The sequence below is a fragment of the Anabrus simplex genome, chromosome 6 (assembly GCF_040414725.1).
Source record: "Anabrus simplex isolate iqAnaSimp1 chromosome 6, ASM4041472v1, whole genome shotgun sequence".
In the NCBI taxonomy this organism is placed as follows: domain Eukaryota; kingdom Metazoa; phylum Arthropoda; class Insecta; order Orthoptera; family Tettigoniidae; genus Anabrus; species Anabrus simplex.
This window is the reverse complement of record NC_090270.1, coordinates 250177658-250193517: the sequence shown is the minus strand read 5'-3', so window position 1 is coordinate 250193517 and position 15860 is coordinate 250177658. Positions and strand designations below refer to the sequence as shown.

General features: G+C 39.1%; 1 protein-coding gene across 1 annotated transcript in view; it reads left to right on the top strand.

Moving 5' to 3' along the window:
- The window catches only part of sax (saxophone), a 118515-nt gene that overhangs the window by 80434 nt on the left and 22221 nt on the right, over positions 1–15860 (top strand). Inside the window, exon 6 of the mRNA XM_067149267.2 lies at positions 5058–5280. Coding sequence (XP_067005368.2) covers positions 5058–5280 — 223 coding nt within the window. The remainder of the gene's footprint in view (positions 1–5057; positions 5281–15860) is intronic.

Here is a 15860-nt window from a genome sequence, read left to right as displayed (position 1 = left end):
ATATCAAAGAGTAAAGAGAACTTATGAAATATTATAAAAATGATCAGTACATACAATTTTGGTTGAACTGAATGAGAACACTACAAACTTAGGATCTTCAAGTTTTTCTTCTTTTCTTCTTTTTGTTCCTTAAATGATTATATGCTAGCCTAAACAGTGGGTTATCTTCTGTACTTTTCTCATTTAAACTTGATTCAGAATTACATTTTTGTGTAAGGTAAATTTCTAAATTTTCCAAAACATTCATCAGTTTTCCCTTTTTGGTCGAATGTAATAATTTCATGTCATTGGAAATCAGTGGCGAATATAGAATATATTTTTGGGGGGGGCCAAGATTGATGTAAGGTTAGGTTAAGTAATTTTAAGAGGTCAGTCGATTTCAAACACTTTAGAAAGGAAAAAGGACACATTGATTTGGGCTGATACATTCATACATACATACATACATACATACATACATACATAGATACATACATACATACATACATACATACAGTACACCAATGGTTACAAAACGAAGTCCAGGTTTCTTGGTACACTTGCAAACTTATCAAGAACTTCTTCGTCACTAACTATAATGTCTCTGTGGATAGAGAGTAAAGCAAGCCCGTTAAGCCTACTTTCAGATGTGCTGTTCCTTAAGTAAGTCTTCAGTCTCCTTAGGCTAGAGAAAGTTCTTTCTACGTTTGCGATGGAAACAGGAAGAACGGCGAGTAATTTGAGAAGGGTATAAATGTTGGGGAAGAAAGTCTTGTCACATTTTTCTAGAGAACTTACAGCCATTTTGGGAAGATTTGAAGGATTTTCCTGACTCCACTTTTCTTTCCACAACATAAACTCACTTTGCACAATCTCTTTATGTGACAGATCTCCTTCGTAGAAACTAAAAGCAGCCTCTAGTGAACCGAAATCTGTTACGATACACAATTGTGGAAGGATGTTTTGTAAGGATGCAACTATTTCCTTGTGAGATTCAAAGCGTTCTTTTAGTGAGTTACAAAAATCGTCCAGGTTTGGCACATAAACTGCTAACTGTTGGCTCGGTATCTCAACAACGATCGAAAATTCCCATCATTTTGGTCCGGTTCTTCAAGGCTTATACAGTTTTCGGGGGGGGCCCAGGCCCCCTGGGCCCCCCCCTTATATACGCCCCTGTTGGAAATGTCTGTAAATTTATGATTCATTTCAACCATATGTTCTCCCATTGCCGAATATCTTTTATGTTTGACCGCATTAACGTGTTCTTTGTACCTTATCGCCAAACTTCTTCCGGACTGTCCTATGTATCGTTGTTTACATGTTTGGCATGTTAATTTGTAAATTCCTGATTTATTAAATATACATTTATTCTCTATTTTATCTGAATTGAAAATTATCTTATTAGTATTATTATCCGTTTTGTATGTGACATTGATGTTCTTTTTCTTGAAAATTTTAGGCAGTTGATAAGAGTGCTTATTTCGAAAAGTTAGAGCTACGAATTTCTTTTTCTCTTTTCGCTCTTTAATTAAAGTTGTTTTAGGTTCATTTTTCACTTTATTTATCATTCTATTAATAAATCTGTTGGAATATCCGTTGCTACAAGCTATTTGATGGATTATCTCTCTATTATGATTCTTCTTAGACATAGGTATGTTCATAGCTCTATTAATTAAACTGTAAAATGTTGCCTTTTTATGTTGACCTGGATGATTGGAGTCATTTCTGATAATAGTATCTGTTTGAGTAGCTTTTCTGAAAATTTGAAAATCAAAATGACCAGATTTGACAGTTACTAGAAAGCAGTTTTGACCAATTGTATCTCCTGATTCCTCCCGATTTTTCCTGATTTTCATATTTAAATATCCTGATTTTGGGTTTTATAAAGTTGGCAGGTATGATTACAGAACATTTGAATATGTACTTGTAACTTGTCTAGACAACTACATGGCTCCTGAAATGAAAGACAATCGTTTGGAGGAAGAGTATATTCAGGAGGTTGAGGAAGTTCCAGTCCAGGCTCAATAAAATCTGCAATTCCTTTACGACCACTTCTCCTGAATGGACTTTGTGATGACTGAATAAAAATTAAATAAAGGACGAATGGTATGGCCACCAAACGGAGTAGTGATTTTTATTAGTTTGAGGTCTGTGGAAGAGCTATAACAAAGTTTCCTTCATCATTTACTATATAACAATTATTGTTTGCAATGTAAAAGTTCTGAATGTGCTGCTCTTCTTCTCCCAGCTCTTCAGTGTCACTTGTGACGGGGCGAATATTCAATTTTCAATGATTTTCCTTTTCCAGCACCTCGAGCTCCAGTTTAAGAACTTCAGGTTGGAGCTTTCTTTTCTCCAGATATTCTAATTCTTTGGCGGTTTTCAAATGCTTAAGCACTTGGAAGAGTTTATCACTACCAACTGTTTTTTCACACTCTTTACAGTAAATTTTTTCTCATTTAACGATGTAATATATCAGCAAAGGGGTCTGCCTGTGGGCTCGCCAGCCTCGGGCATCTTGGTTAAAGTGTACATAGATAATTTGGAACAGTCTAAGATCGTCAGTAAAATTATTGGAATTTTCTTCTGGGCGAGACATGTAGATGATATTTTCGCTGTCATAGACCAATGAATTACTGACAGACTTCACTAAACGGTCTTAATTCCCTAAACTCCCATATCAGATTCACTATAGAGCCCAAACTCAACAAAGTTCTAAAATTTCTCAATCTTAAAATCACCAGAAATAACAATAATCTCACGTTTGACATACTGTATGTAGGAAAACGTCCCAGACTGTTAATGTCATAAACCAAGATTCCCTCCATCCAGGCTCGCCTAAGAAAGCCACTTTTTAGAGTATGGTACACAGAGCACGCAATGTCCCACTTTCCAGCAAGAATTACAAGAAAGAAATGAACAGCATTTACACCATAGCTGCCAACAATGGATACAAGATTTTCATCGACAAAATAATTTATAAAATAAAAACAAACCAGTCACTTCGCTGAAAAAAATTTGAAGGAAAAGAAAAATTTTGCCTTTTCTTTTCCAGTAACAATCAATACCAGATTACAAACATTGTTAAAAAACAAAACATTGATATTGCTTTCAGAACCATCAATACCAACGCTATACCTTTTTATAATACACACATGTTTAACTACATCAAAAAATATTCACAATCTGGCATTTACAAATTGAACTGTGCCCAATGTAGCACCAGTTACATTGGCCAAATGGGAGGGAGATTTTCAACTAGATGTAAAGAACATGTAAATATCAGAAAATATAATAGATTTTTGGCCATGAATGAAAACGTAAGTGATTTCAACCACTCTTTTACATTCATAGATCAAGATTTGAAAATCCTAAAGACAAGGGTATATTGCTCAATATGTATATGAATATAGTATATCCATATACAGTTCGACCAAAGCTTTAAAGCCAACTTTAACCTAAATGAAGGCTGATGACCTTCGATGTTAGGCCCTTTAAACAACAAGCATCATCATCATCAACCTAAATGAAATTTCAGAAAAAATCAATGTCCTCATTAACAAATTTATTAACTTCATGTCAAACAATAGAACAAAAAGTTCATTACTATATAAGAATTACTATAAGTCTATATAAGACTCCCTCATACCCACCCACTCCCCTCTCCTCATCATAACAACAACAACCCGCTTTCACGACCTGTAAGCTATCAGTCCAACATCAACACGAAATGAGAGCACATACAGGATGGAGCCCGCTCAAAAGGACTAAAGGACGTGGTCCTAATAGTTGACATTTTCTGACGGTTTAAGCCCATTTCCGCTTTCACTCATGATAAAATTTTCTTCTCTTTATTTTTAGACTCCTGCATAATATAAATACAACGGTTCAAGCCAACAAAAGATTGTTCTGTATTTGACACTCTATATAAGCTCCATCCTGCGTTAAATATTAATGACAAGATGATCAGTTCCCACAATTCTAAATTGTATGTCGGTTAATCAGAGGATCAATAATCCTTTTATTAATACAATAAGACTACAACAAGACAGCCCCATTTTTACTTAAGCATCAACAAAGTGTGCAATAAGAACCATAAGACAGTGGTGGTGATTATTGTTTTAAGAGGAAGTACAAATAGGCAACCATCCTCATCCATAACAACTCACAAGGTGGAATTTAAATTGCCACGTTTTTTATTGCATTTTCTCATTCCCATGCCGGCCCTGTGGTGTAGAGGTAGCGTGCTTGCCCCTTACCCAGAGGTCCCGAGTTCGATTTCCGGCCAGGTCAGGGATTTTTACCTGGATCTGAGGGCTGTTTCGAGATCCACTCAACCTACGCGATTACAATTGAGGAGCCATCTGACAGTGAGGTGGCGGCCCCGGTCTAGAAAGCCATGATAACGACCAAGAGGATTTGTTGTGCTGACCACGTGACGCCTCATAATCTGCAGACCTTCGTGCTGAGCAGCAGTCGCTTGGTAGGCCTTGGCCCTTCAGGGCCATTACATCATGGGGTTTGGTTTGATTCTCATTTCCATACCGCTCATTTTCGTACCAGTATCATTGTTTTAGTAATTTTAGAATGTATTTAATGTATTGAAAGGTGGAACAGTATAATTTTTCTCTTAGGAGTACTTGTAAGTCATTATGGAACCGCTAGTGTTTAATGCAGTTGTTTTAATCGATCTGCAATTGCAGTCACTTGTTAGAAGTACAAGTAATGGAAGGTAGAATTGATCTGCACCTAAACTAAGAAAATGTAAGATGACAGTTACAGTTGTTTTAAGGTGCCTAACATCCTGGTTATTGGTTCAGTCTTATGAAACTCAAATACAAAACATTACATTTTAAATTCTGTAGCACCATTTATTTACTGAACAATGGTCTACAAACAGTTTGTGTTATATGTGGTATCAGTATATTATTATGTATTTTTGTTTTCCATCTCAGAGGAAGAGGATTGTAATTTTAAAATATATGTATCTGAATTGTTGACTTCTTGAGATTCGGATTTGGTGGGGAAAACATTTTAATAATTCTGAAGAAAATTTTATATGTAAATTTACATTTCAGTACGGTCCTCTTGCGTCATGAGAACATCTTGGGCTATATTGGGTCTGACATGACATCACGCAACTCGTGTACACAACTGTGGCTCGTTACTCACCACCATCCGCTGGGCTCTCTCTACGACCACCTCAACCGCACTACTCTCACTCATCACCAAATGATGAAAATCTGTCTTTCGGCTGCCAATGGACTGGTACATCTGCACACAGAAATCTTTGGCACTCAAGTAAGTGGAGCTATCCATTCTTGCATCTGTGTGCATGTTACTCCTTGACCACTTTTCTTTAAATCAGAAGTATGCTGCAGCACATTCATATATACTAGCCAGAAAGTTAGTAAATTGACTACGGGGTTTGTGTAATTATAGATGGTATGGCCAATTATGGACTGTGCAGCATATAAAGACTAAGTGGGCTGGGCTGAGTGGCTCTGTCCATTAGTATTGAAAGGTGCTCAGATATACTAACTTCGTATCGGCAGATTTACTGGCATGCAAAAGAACTCCTGTGGGACAAAATTCTAGGACCTCAGCATCTCTGAAAACTGTACAAGTACCGTGTTTACTCGCCTGTAATATCCACTTTTTTCCTAATTTTCATCTTCAAAAATTGGAGAAAATTCACATACAGTAATAGAGGTTAGGTTGGCATGGTGTAAAAGCAGAAAAGGGATCATCTATCGTCTTCAAATCAACACACAAAATAGTTACAGTATTTAAATCCATACTTTATTTATGCAAAAAGTTACATTAGCACATTTAAATAGTTTGTTAATGTCAATGAAAAATGACATTATGGAAAATAATTGGTAACTAACCAGCCCATTAAATGCTCATTAAAAAACCCCTACATGGAAGGAAGGAGCAGTCAAATGAAAATTGAACGCCTGCTACAATGTGACTATGGAATGGCTTTCTTCAGAAGTAATTGCCAAAAGTGTTAATACATTTATTCCACTGGGAGACGAGATGATCAATTCCAGTTTTGTAGAAAGAGGTAGATCACTGACGGATCCACAACCGCACCCAGTCTTGCACTTCCTTGTCCAAATGAACCCAACATCCATGAATGTCTTTCTTCAGGTTGCCAAAAATGTGAAAACCACAAGGTAAAAGCCAGGCTGTACAGAGGATGTTGAAGTTTTTCCCAACCATATCGCTGAAACGTAGCCTTCGCCAGATTGGAAGTATGGGGGCGAACATTATCATACAACAGGATGGCTATCAAACAGCATTCCAGAGCGTTTTAACTTTATGGCACATCACAGTTTCTGCAAAGTGTCTTCATAGCTCTGCGCCACCAGAAAACAAACCACACTTCTCTGCTCTTCTTTACTTGCCTCCATTTCTACAGCTGGACAAACACACTAGACCAGTCCGCACACTAACAAAGACATAACCCAACAACTGCGTGAACCTGTGAGTTGTCACTGTGCAGTTCTCCTACGACAGTAATGGCAGTAATACCAATGTAGTTGGTCCGTTATTGGACATTATAAATTTTCCAGCTAACTCATTCCTGGTTGCCAGCGATTCGCCCCACTGAACTAAATTGGGCTCATCCGTTGGTCAATAGCACACCTACCAAGACGCATGGCTAGTGCATACCGTGAAGGCCACTGCATAGGCTACTTGTGGCCACCGGCTTGCCAATGCATTAAGAGAGACTTTGTCTCATTACCAAAAATTGATGCCTGCCTGGCCATCAGATGACATAGATGTTGATTTCCATAGGGAACCTCAATTATTTGTCCCGAATGAGTAAATTTTTTTAACGCTGGCAACCAGGAATGAGTTAGCTGGAAAACTGATAATGTCCAATAACGGACCAACTACATTGGTATTATAAATTTACTCATTCGGGACAAATATTTGAGGTTCCGCATGGAAATCAACATCTATATCATCAGCAATGGCAGTATCGATACATAACGACAGTGTTGCCACCTTTCGGGCAGAATGTGTGTTATGGTAGGTGTTCAGTTTTCATTTGACTGCCCCTTATAATTTACAAAACAATTAAAAACAATAATAATGGGTCCAGTAGACAGTACTACCTGTGACTATCTGGCCGAGGGTTGGGCGACCAGTACCAAACCCAACAAACTGAGGGAGAACCTTTGGCTAAGGGCGGAGGAATTCTCCCTTAGGAGGCTTGGTGAAGCCTTTGTGTAGGAAATGACACGCAAATTCTCTAAAATGCTGCTGCCTTGTAGGTGTGGCAGGGGACTGCCAAGGGCTAAGGCAGATTACCCCAACAGAAAATCCTTTACAGTGTTAGGCCTAACAAGTCAGCTGAACAGAGTTGATGTGTTTGTTGCTTTCATAACCAAAACAAGCCTCGGATGTAAAAGTATTAAAATTACCAGACGTGACAACTCTTCTTGCAACTCACGAACTTATGACGGCCAACAACCAAAAGACCATCGGAGATGCAGGAAGTGACCGACATTATACAGGAAGAAACAGCCCAAAATTGGAACTCCCAATATCTTCACCCTTACTGGTAAAATGTGAAGAAATTGTAGACCTCATGGACAGACATACACTCAGGATTTCAAGGTTGAGTGAAACGAAATGGAAAGGTTCAGAAAAGAAAACATGAAATGGTTGTTGTACTAAAGTGAAAACCCTAAAGAAGCCAGAAATGGAGTTGCTCTCGTTCTCTACAAAGATGTTGATGTGCAGATGGACACAAGTTATATGAGTGACAGAATCACTCAAATGAAATTACGTGTTGGCCAGGCATTCCATACCTTTTTCCAAGTATATGTCCCACATTCAGTGTGTCCTGCAGATAAAAAAGATCACTTGTAGATGTAGAGCAGAGGTGTGTACAGTTCTGCTCAATGAACAGCGCTCCAGCTCAGGCAGAGAAAAAAGCAGAGTATGCTGTCTGACGGAAGTTAACCTTGTAGATGCTTGCACAGCTTGCCATTACAACTGTGGATAAGCCGCGTATGAAAACAGATTTAACCTTTTGACATTTTTGTTGTGTCTAATGTCTCGTTCTATTCAGTGCATTAAATTATGGCGCTAAAAAATTACATTTAATTTTCTTCCTTTCATTAGGTTATGCGTAGGAAACAAAATTAATTACTTTGATATCTGTTAACTAAATACTCCTTTACTACTACCTATAGTTCTTGAAATACAGTAAGGCAACTTAAAAACTTGTTTAGAACACAGCATAAACAATAAACTAGCTCTAGGTTAAGTACAGAAATAAATAAGCTACATGACCAGTACAGTAAAACCTCGTTAAAACGTTTCTGCAGGGGACAACAAAAATGAACGTGTTAAGCAAGAAAACGTACTATTGAATATAAGAATAAAAACTATCCGACAGGGATATGGAAACACTAGATACGATTTTTTCCCGACATGAAGGCATTTTACGTCTTGTATCCACAGGTACAGAGAAAACTATATCTACCATTTCTCAAGTTCAGAGGAAAGTATTAAAAGGGATGAAAAACAGGAGAGAACAAAGATCAGAACCTTTTCTGCTGGGGCGTATAACAAGTGGACTAAACGATGTGAAAAACACCAAACAACAAATATGAAAACTATGCATGGGGGCCAATAAAAATATCCAAGTATTATTGCATCTTTGAGGTGAAGCTTCCACGGTGTGTAGAATTATTTAGTTTATTTTCCGGGTTGAACCGTGTTGTTGTTGTTGTTGTTGTCTGTACATCACGTACAGTTTGCCGACATTTCGAACACATTACAGTATTCTTTGTCAAGGCAACTGAAATACCCCTACTCGATCCGAGGTAATCAGTTTCCCAGGCAGCAGTCACACTACAAAGGTGGTCCTGACCTTGGTTTTTTATATCCTAGCCTTTCTGGCTGACGTAGTAATTTCCTATCATCAAAGAAATAAACTGAAAAATAACATTGTAGGAATTTTGCTGCATAACATACCTTAAAATACGATATCACGATAAATGAAGCAAGCATAACCTAATTCAACGAATGGAATACAAAGATAAATAGCTGATTATTATATTATATACAGTGTGTTGAGTTTGAATATTAAGTTTGTATTCATTATCAAGCCGCATAATGTGGTTAAGTGTGAGAGAGGGCCCAAGAGCCCTAATGTCGCCACAAATAAAGACATCAATAAATAAATAATAACTTATCTTTCTATCCTCATGACTACATTTGAAATGTCGTGCTAAGTTCCACTTCTTCTCTAAACAGCAAAATCTTGCATCTACTATCCTGATCTTAATTTACTGGGATATTTCAATCATATTGTATTCTCCAAAATGAACATTTCTAACTGACTTCTAAGTCTACCAATTCTTATTTGATTAAGTTACAGCTTTTATTTTAAAATCATGTGCTCCAACATCAGTGTAGTACAACACTCTGTTGCCTGTATACAGCTCTTTAAATTCAACGAACAGCTTGACTACGACTATCGCACAACAAGATTAAATTAACGTAAATAAATTAATTAATTAATACTGGATTAAAGCCACTGTGTTTATTTAATGAAGCCGATCTTTCAGCCAAATTGCATTGACCTTCATCAGGGCAAGTTAAATTATGCTTTCGACAGTGAGCAAAGAAATTCAAAGAAACGTGGAAGTCATGGCTGTACTATCCACGGCCTACCCCACTAATAGGACTCAAGGATCGTCGTGCTGTAATTCATCACCCTCTGTCGACAGTTTTGTGAGTGCGTCCCGCTGTTCCATGGTGGTGTTATGCATGTATTTCTGCAGTACCAAACTCCATGTATTTGATAACTTGAAGCCGTCTTCCCTGTTGATGTTATTTGGGCGCAGCTCTATCTCTATGGCTTCTCTTACCAGTCGAGCATAGAAGTCTTTTACAGACGCGATGACCTTCGCCTGGTCAAAGAGGATTATAACCCTTTTCTCTATATATTATAATATTAGACACACATGAGATGTTCGATATAGGTATCACCTATCATGTTAATCTCTATTGCATGGATATGCCCACAATATAAGTTGGACCAGGCTTAGCATTCACTATTCTCAGTTAGATATGTCCTCATATACTTCTATGTTTCCTCAATGAAATTCCTTAATACTTCAACGTAGTCTGTACATGACCCCAATCTTAAGCTACTTACATCTCGTATCCCAATCTATTTCTTCTGTGCATTGCTAATGCTAATTCTCTTTGACGATTATACACTTCATTTAGTACAACTCGCAACTTGCTCCTCTCTGTACATATTCATTTCTTCTTAAATGTCTCAACCTCTCGTCATAAATACATCTCCCTCGACGAGGCATACATAACTATAGCTATTTAAATTGCACTGGGTCATAAATTATTTCATTCCGAGGACATCTAATTCCCGAGTTTATCAACACATTGCTCCTTGCTTTTCAATGACAACGAAAACACATATCTGCCTGCATATCCATACTTAATCCTACATATCATTTTCATGCTAAACATCAGGTTGCCTTATACTTACGATAATTATCTAGTTCTCAAACATTGCTGTTCTCTGACGTAGTAAACTTTACCTAATCAATATTATCATGGCAACATGTGCCTGTCTACAGCATGGTATACATTCTATAGGCATTGAAAACTGCTCCATTCGTATGCATAGACTCTGATTTAGGTTAATATGCAGGAGCTTAATTTAAAATTTACTTTACATTGAATATATCCACACTACAACTACATACTCTCCGTTTTAAGTTAGAGACATTTAAAAAAAATTTGTTTCAAGTAAGAATTGTAATTTATGGGAACTCCGGTTTGGGGCGACTCAGCTGCCATCCATCCTTGGCCTGTTACTCTCTCAGCCGCTCGGAAAACCAACGATCCGCTGCCTTCTCGTTCCCTCAGGTGGGACCGATTCCGCGGTGTCGAACACATAACTAGGGCCGCCCACTACACATTTAACTGGAATTCATGTCGATCTTCTTGCTTGAACTCATGTTAAAAAAGAAATATACAGATGAAATATGGGAATTCATATTAAGGCTGAAGATGCCCATATAATGGGCAAAACATGTCCCTGTAATTAATAAGATAACTCTTAACTACCAGATCTCTCTTTGTATTGAATAGGTGGAAATTAAACACTTGTAACATTCTTTGACTTAACCATTGGCAATGTTCCCTTGTCAGTGCTTCATAAAACTTGTCAACTTCATCCTCACCTGCACCTTCGCATGGTGAATATTCTGGGACCATTCTTGTCCTAATTCCTCCAACTGCCAGATCTACCCACAATCGCTCGCTCATTTACTTGACTAACAGAAACTTTGTTGCATGCTATAGTATTCCTGATGAACAGTGCTGCACTACACTCTGCCCTTACCCGAAAATCATTAACTCCTAACTCATCAAGATACATCCTCTTTGCTGACTCAGCCAGTTCTACTTTCTTCCATAAGCCCCATTAATATTGTTAGCTCCCCTTCGAATTCCATTTTGTTGGCCAAATTGTTTCCAAGGATTCCCTCGCCTGTTGAATGGAAGTGGGACTCCATTGCTCCCATAGGACTGCGGTTTGCTTAAAATGTTTTGAGCATGCTCTGTGAAAATTCTGTGAAGCAGGGTGCTACCGTACATAGTCCCAGTGAGGATCTGTCCTCCAAAGGGTTAGGGACCAGCAGTGGATTATATCGTCCAAGCCACCTGAGCATAGGGCGGGCCATGACTCAGAATATGTCCGTGATGCCCACTCCCACTCCATAGTAATTGGTATACTGACACTCAGGACCACTTACGAGGCCACTCAGCCATTGCTCATGGTTCAAATATATCTTAATATTTTACAAAATTTTGAAAAAAATATGTTTTACTTTAATATTTTTTACTTGGTATATACAAAGAACATTTAGAATAATTTCAGTTTTTATAAGTTTCTTTAGCTAAATTTTGTTCTAGTTGCAGTTTACATGATAGCACAAGGAAAATCCCAGACCTAGCTGAGAATCAGACACAGGACCTTCGGGTAAGGAATAAGTTTGCTATCGCTAAAGTAGAGATTCGGCTTAATGTTTAACAGTCCCTAAAATAAAGCAGCTCTACTGTAAAATGGACAGACCACGCTTCATAATGATCTTTCGGACATAGTTTGCTGTTCTCCCTAGTTTCTTCCCTTCTCTGTTTAAAACACAGGGATATCAGGCTGTCATTTTGTGACCATTGCCTCAAATGTGCCTGCATATCAGATGCCAGAATTTCTATTTCATCATAGTCTAAAACAATTGAGGCTGTATTAGCTCATGAAAGAAGCTTTAATTATGTGAACATTTTGTATTACATAAAACAAAACACCTGTGAGGATCCAGAAAAAAAAATATATGAATCACCAGCTCCCTTAGCTTGTGCCAGCTAATGTATAACTTTGTTACAACGGCTGAATATATCTTTCTTTTTAAAATCGATTTTAAAGTCTTGTAAAAATCACTATATAAGGACCTAATGAACTGTGCTGAAAGAAACTGAACTTAGCCTGATATCTGAGTAAACTTAGAACATGTATGTTACATTCTGTTGCATTAGGAAAAACTTGAATTGCAGTAAGGTAAGAGATACAGACTTTGTTCACGCAGCCAAACTGGCAAGTACATGACCAATACGGGCTTTATGTAGAAGGTATATTAGTAAGCATCGGATGGAGGGGAATGGGCAAATGAAGAGGAAATCTTAAGGTAACAGGTAATGAAGAAATCGTGATTTAGTGTGGGAATGGTTTGTCAGTGCCCGTTCAAGAAACATTCCAGTTAGTGGACCTGTGCTACAGAATGCGGCTCTTGCCGTTGCTAAATCGCTTGACAACACCACCTTTAAAGCATCAACTAGTTGGCTGGAGAGTTTTAAAACAAGACACAATATTGTATGGAATTAAGTCTGTGCTGAGTCCAAAGACATGGATGGAAATGTAGTAGCGGAATGGAAATTGAAGCTGCAAAATTTAATTTCTGGCTATGAACCTAAAGACATTTTCAACACCGACAAAACAGGATTGTTTTTTCGAGCCTTGCCTTCAAAGTCACTTGCGCTTCGTGGGGAAAAGTGTGGTGGGGGTAAAATGTCGAAAGAAAGACTTACAGTACTGTTGTGCAGTAATATGGAGGAGGAAATGGAAAAGTCCCTGGTAATCGGTAAATCAGCAAAACCAAGGTGTTTTTAAAACTTGGGCTTGCGCAAGCTTCTGGTAACTTGGAGGAACAATGGGAAAGCCTGGACGACCAGTGCTCTAATGGAAGAACGGCTGAACGAATTTAACTGTAGGATGAGGAAGGAAAATCGCAAAGTTATTCTTTTTCTCGACAATGCCAGTTGTCACCCACATGTGTTGCTTTCCAATGTCAAGCTAGCCTGGTCTCCACCTAACACAACCAGCATTGTTCAACCTATGGACCAAGGAGTGATTTACACCTTTAAATCTCACTTCAGGCGTTTATTGATGCAGTCACTGATCAAGAATGTTGATACAGCCGACAACACCTACTCCCTTGCACACTCGGTTTTCATACTGGATGCTGTCAACTGGATCAGTTTGGCTATGAAGCAGATCAAACCTCAAACAGTCGTAAAGTGTTTTGCAAAAGCGGGATTTGCAGAAAATGATGACGTCAGCACACCTAAGGAAGTGACTGAGCCAACAACAGAATTTTGCATATAATGTAGACGAATACATTCACAGCGATGACCAGCTTGCTACTCACTACAGTTTCTAGTCTGCTGTACAGCTTCTGAAGATCCGCCGTACAGAGAATGAAGGAGATAATAATCCAAGGGACGAAGACCAGAAAGAGGAGGAGGAGGAAAGAGATAGTCGGGAAAAAATACACGCTTATGAACAAGCTATTGAATATGTCAGGGACATTATGAAATTTGCTGTCAAGTCGAATTCACCGTCACTTCTTGAGCTACTGTACAGCGCCATGTGCGGTGGAGCTCCGTCATGTTGAAACCACATCCTGCAGTGGTCAAGGAGTGGCACATGTTCCAAAAACTGTGGTAGTTCATCTTGGAGAAACCGCAGATAGTGTGTGCTGGTCAGATGCCCCTCAGAGAAATGGGGACCGATGAGGTGATCAGCCATGATTCCACACCATACATTCACGCCCCACTGTACCTGAAAAGCTGTCTGTCGCACCCAATGGGGATTATCCACACTCCAGTAATGCATATTATGGCGATTAACAGTTCCATTGTTGTGGAGTCGTGCTTTGTGCGTAAACAAGAGAGTTGCTAGAATAACAGGGTCAGTGTCCACGTGCTGTAGGATCCATTGACAAAACACCACCCAGGCATCAAAATCATGACCATGGAGCTCCTGGTATAAGTGCAAATGGTACGGGTGAAATTGGTGGGTAAGCAATATCCGCATAACAGACACTCAGCTGATGTTCGTCTCCTGTGCAATGGCCTGTGTGCTAGTATGAGGGTTGCACGGGATAGCGTCAAACATGACCTCTTCATTGTCAGCAGACATCACGGGGTCACAGGATGATCTCAAACAGGCCGCGTCCTTCCCAGGGATGCAGGATCCCGCAGGCGTCTTTCCACACTCCGAAATGTCATGTCCGTCGGTTATCATCTATCCGGATAGCATTCTTGCTACATGCCTTGTGCCTGCTATGCATTCTGTCTAGCTTCTCCATAGATAAGCAAAATATCCACTTACTCATCGTCGGAATACATCTTGAGGGAGTGAATAAACTTTGTGTTGTGAATTGCTTCAAAGGAGGGGAGTTCGCACAGCTGCATACTTACCTGCCATTGCATGTTTTTATCGTTCCAATGGGGCATACTTTGCCCTACCTGTGGTCTGCGAAACTTGGAACATGTACGACGTAGCTAACTGGCCACAAACCATCATTTCCTCGTCCCCGTCCAAGCCAGCACCATACCCAATACAATGATACATTCGGTCTTTTACAGAGTCAAATAAACAAATCAGTCCTTGGAAGCTATCAAGTATACAACCTTACCACATCCCAGGCAACTGACTGTTAAAAAAAATTCATGTGTGGGATTCTAGCCTCCTACCTCGAGCACTGTCCACTATCACTGCCCACTTGCCATGTGAGCTACTGTGACACTTGCCCTATGGCGCCCACTTCCCAGCCTATACAGTACCGTGCTCCCGGTCTGTGTGTCCACCTCCTGTTTTAAAGTACGTGTTCTGCATATCTGTACTCGTTTAACGGGTTCATTTGAGGTACCCATAATGAATTAATAGTGGTGCTTACAATTCCTCCTGTCTTCTAGCCCGTAAACACACATCTCGTTATATTACCCTGGTTTAGGGAGAGGGACCGTTGTCTTTCAGAATTGTAGTAGATGTGAAGGGATGCAAAAAACTGGATCGTAAGGGGCTGGTAGACCAACCGGTATAAGTGCCTTTCATCTAAATCACATTTCATAAAATTTGGTCCATTAGAAGGTTGCTGGTAAATTGCAAAAGAAAACTCCTTGCCTTTTAAATATATAGATGGGATGGGGCCCTTCCCAGAATGAAATTTAATGTTGAAGATGGCATAAACACCCAATCTCCAAGCGGAAGAAATTGTTCTCCCTCTACTTCTCTTACCCTCCAAAGCAGAGTCCATTATTCTCCTAGGTAACCTATCCTCCTCCATTCGCCCCACATGACCCCACCACCGAAGCCAGTTTATGCGTACAGCTTCATCCATCGAGTTCATTCCTAAATTAGCCTTTATCTCCTCATTCCGAGTACCCTCCTGCCATTGTTCCCACCTGTTTGTACCAGCAATCATTCTTGCTACTTTCATGTCTGTTACTTCTAACTTATGAATAAGATATCTTGA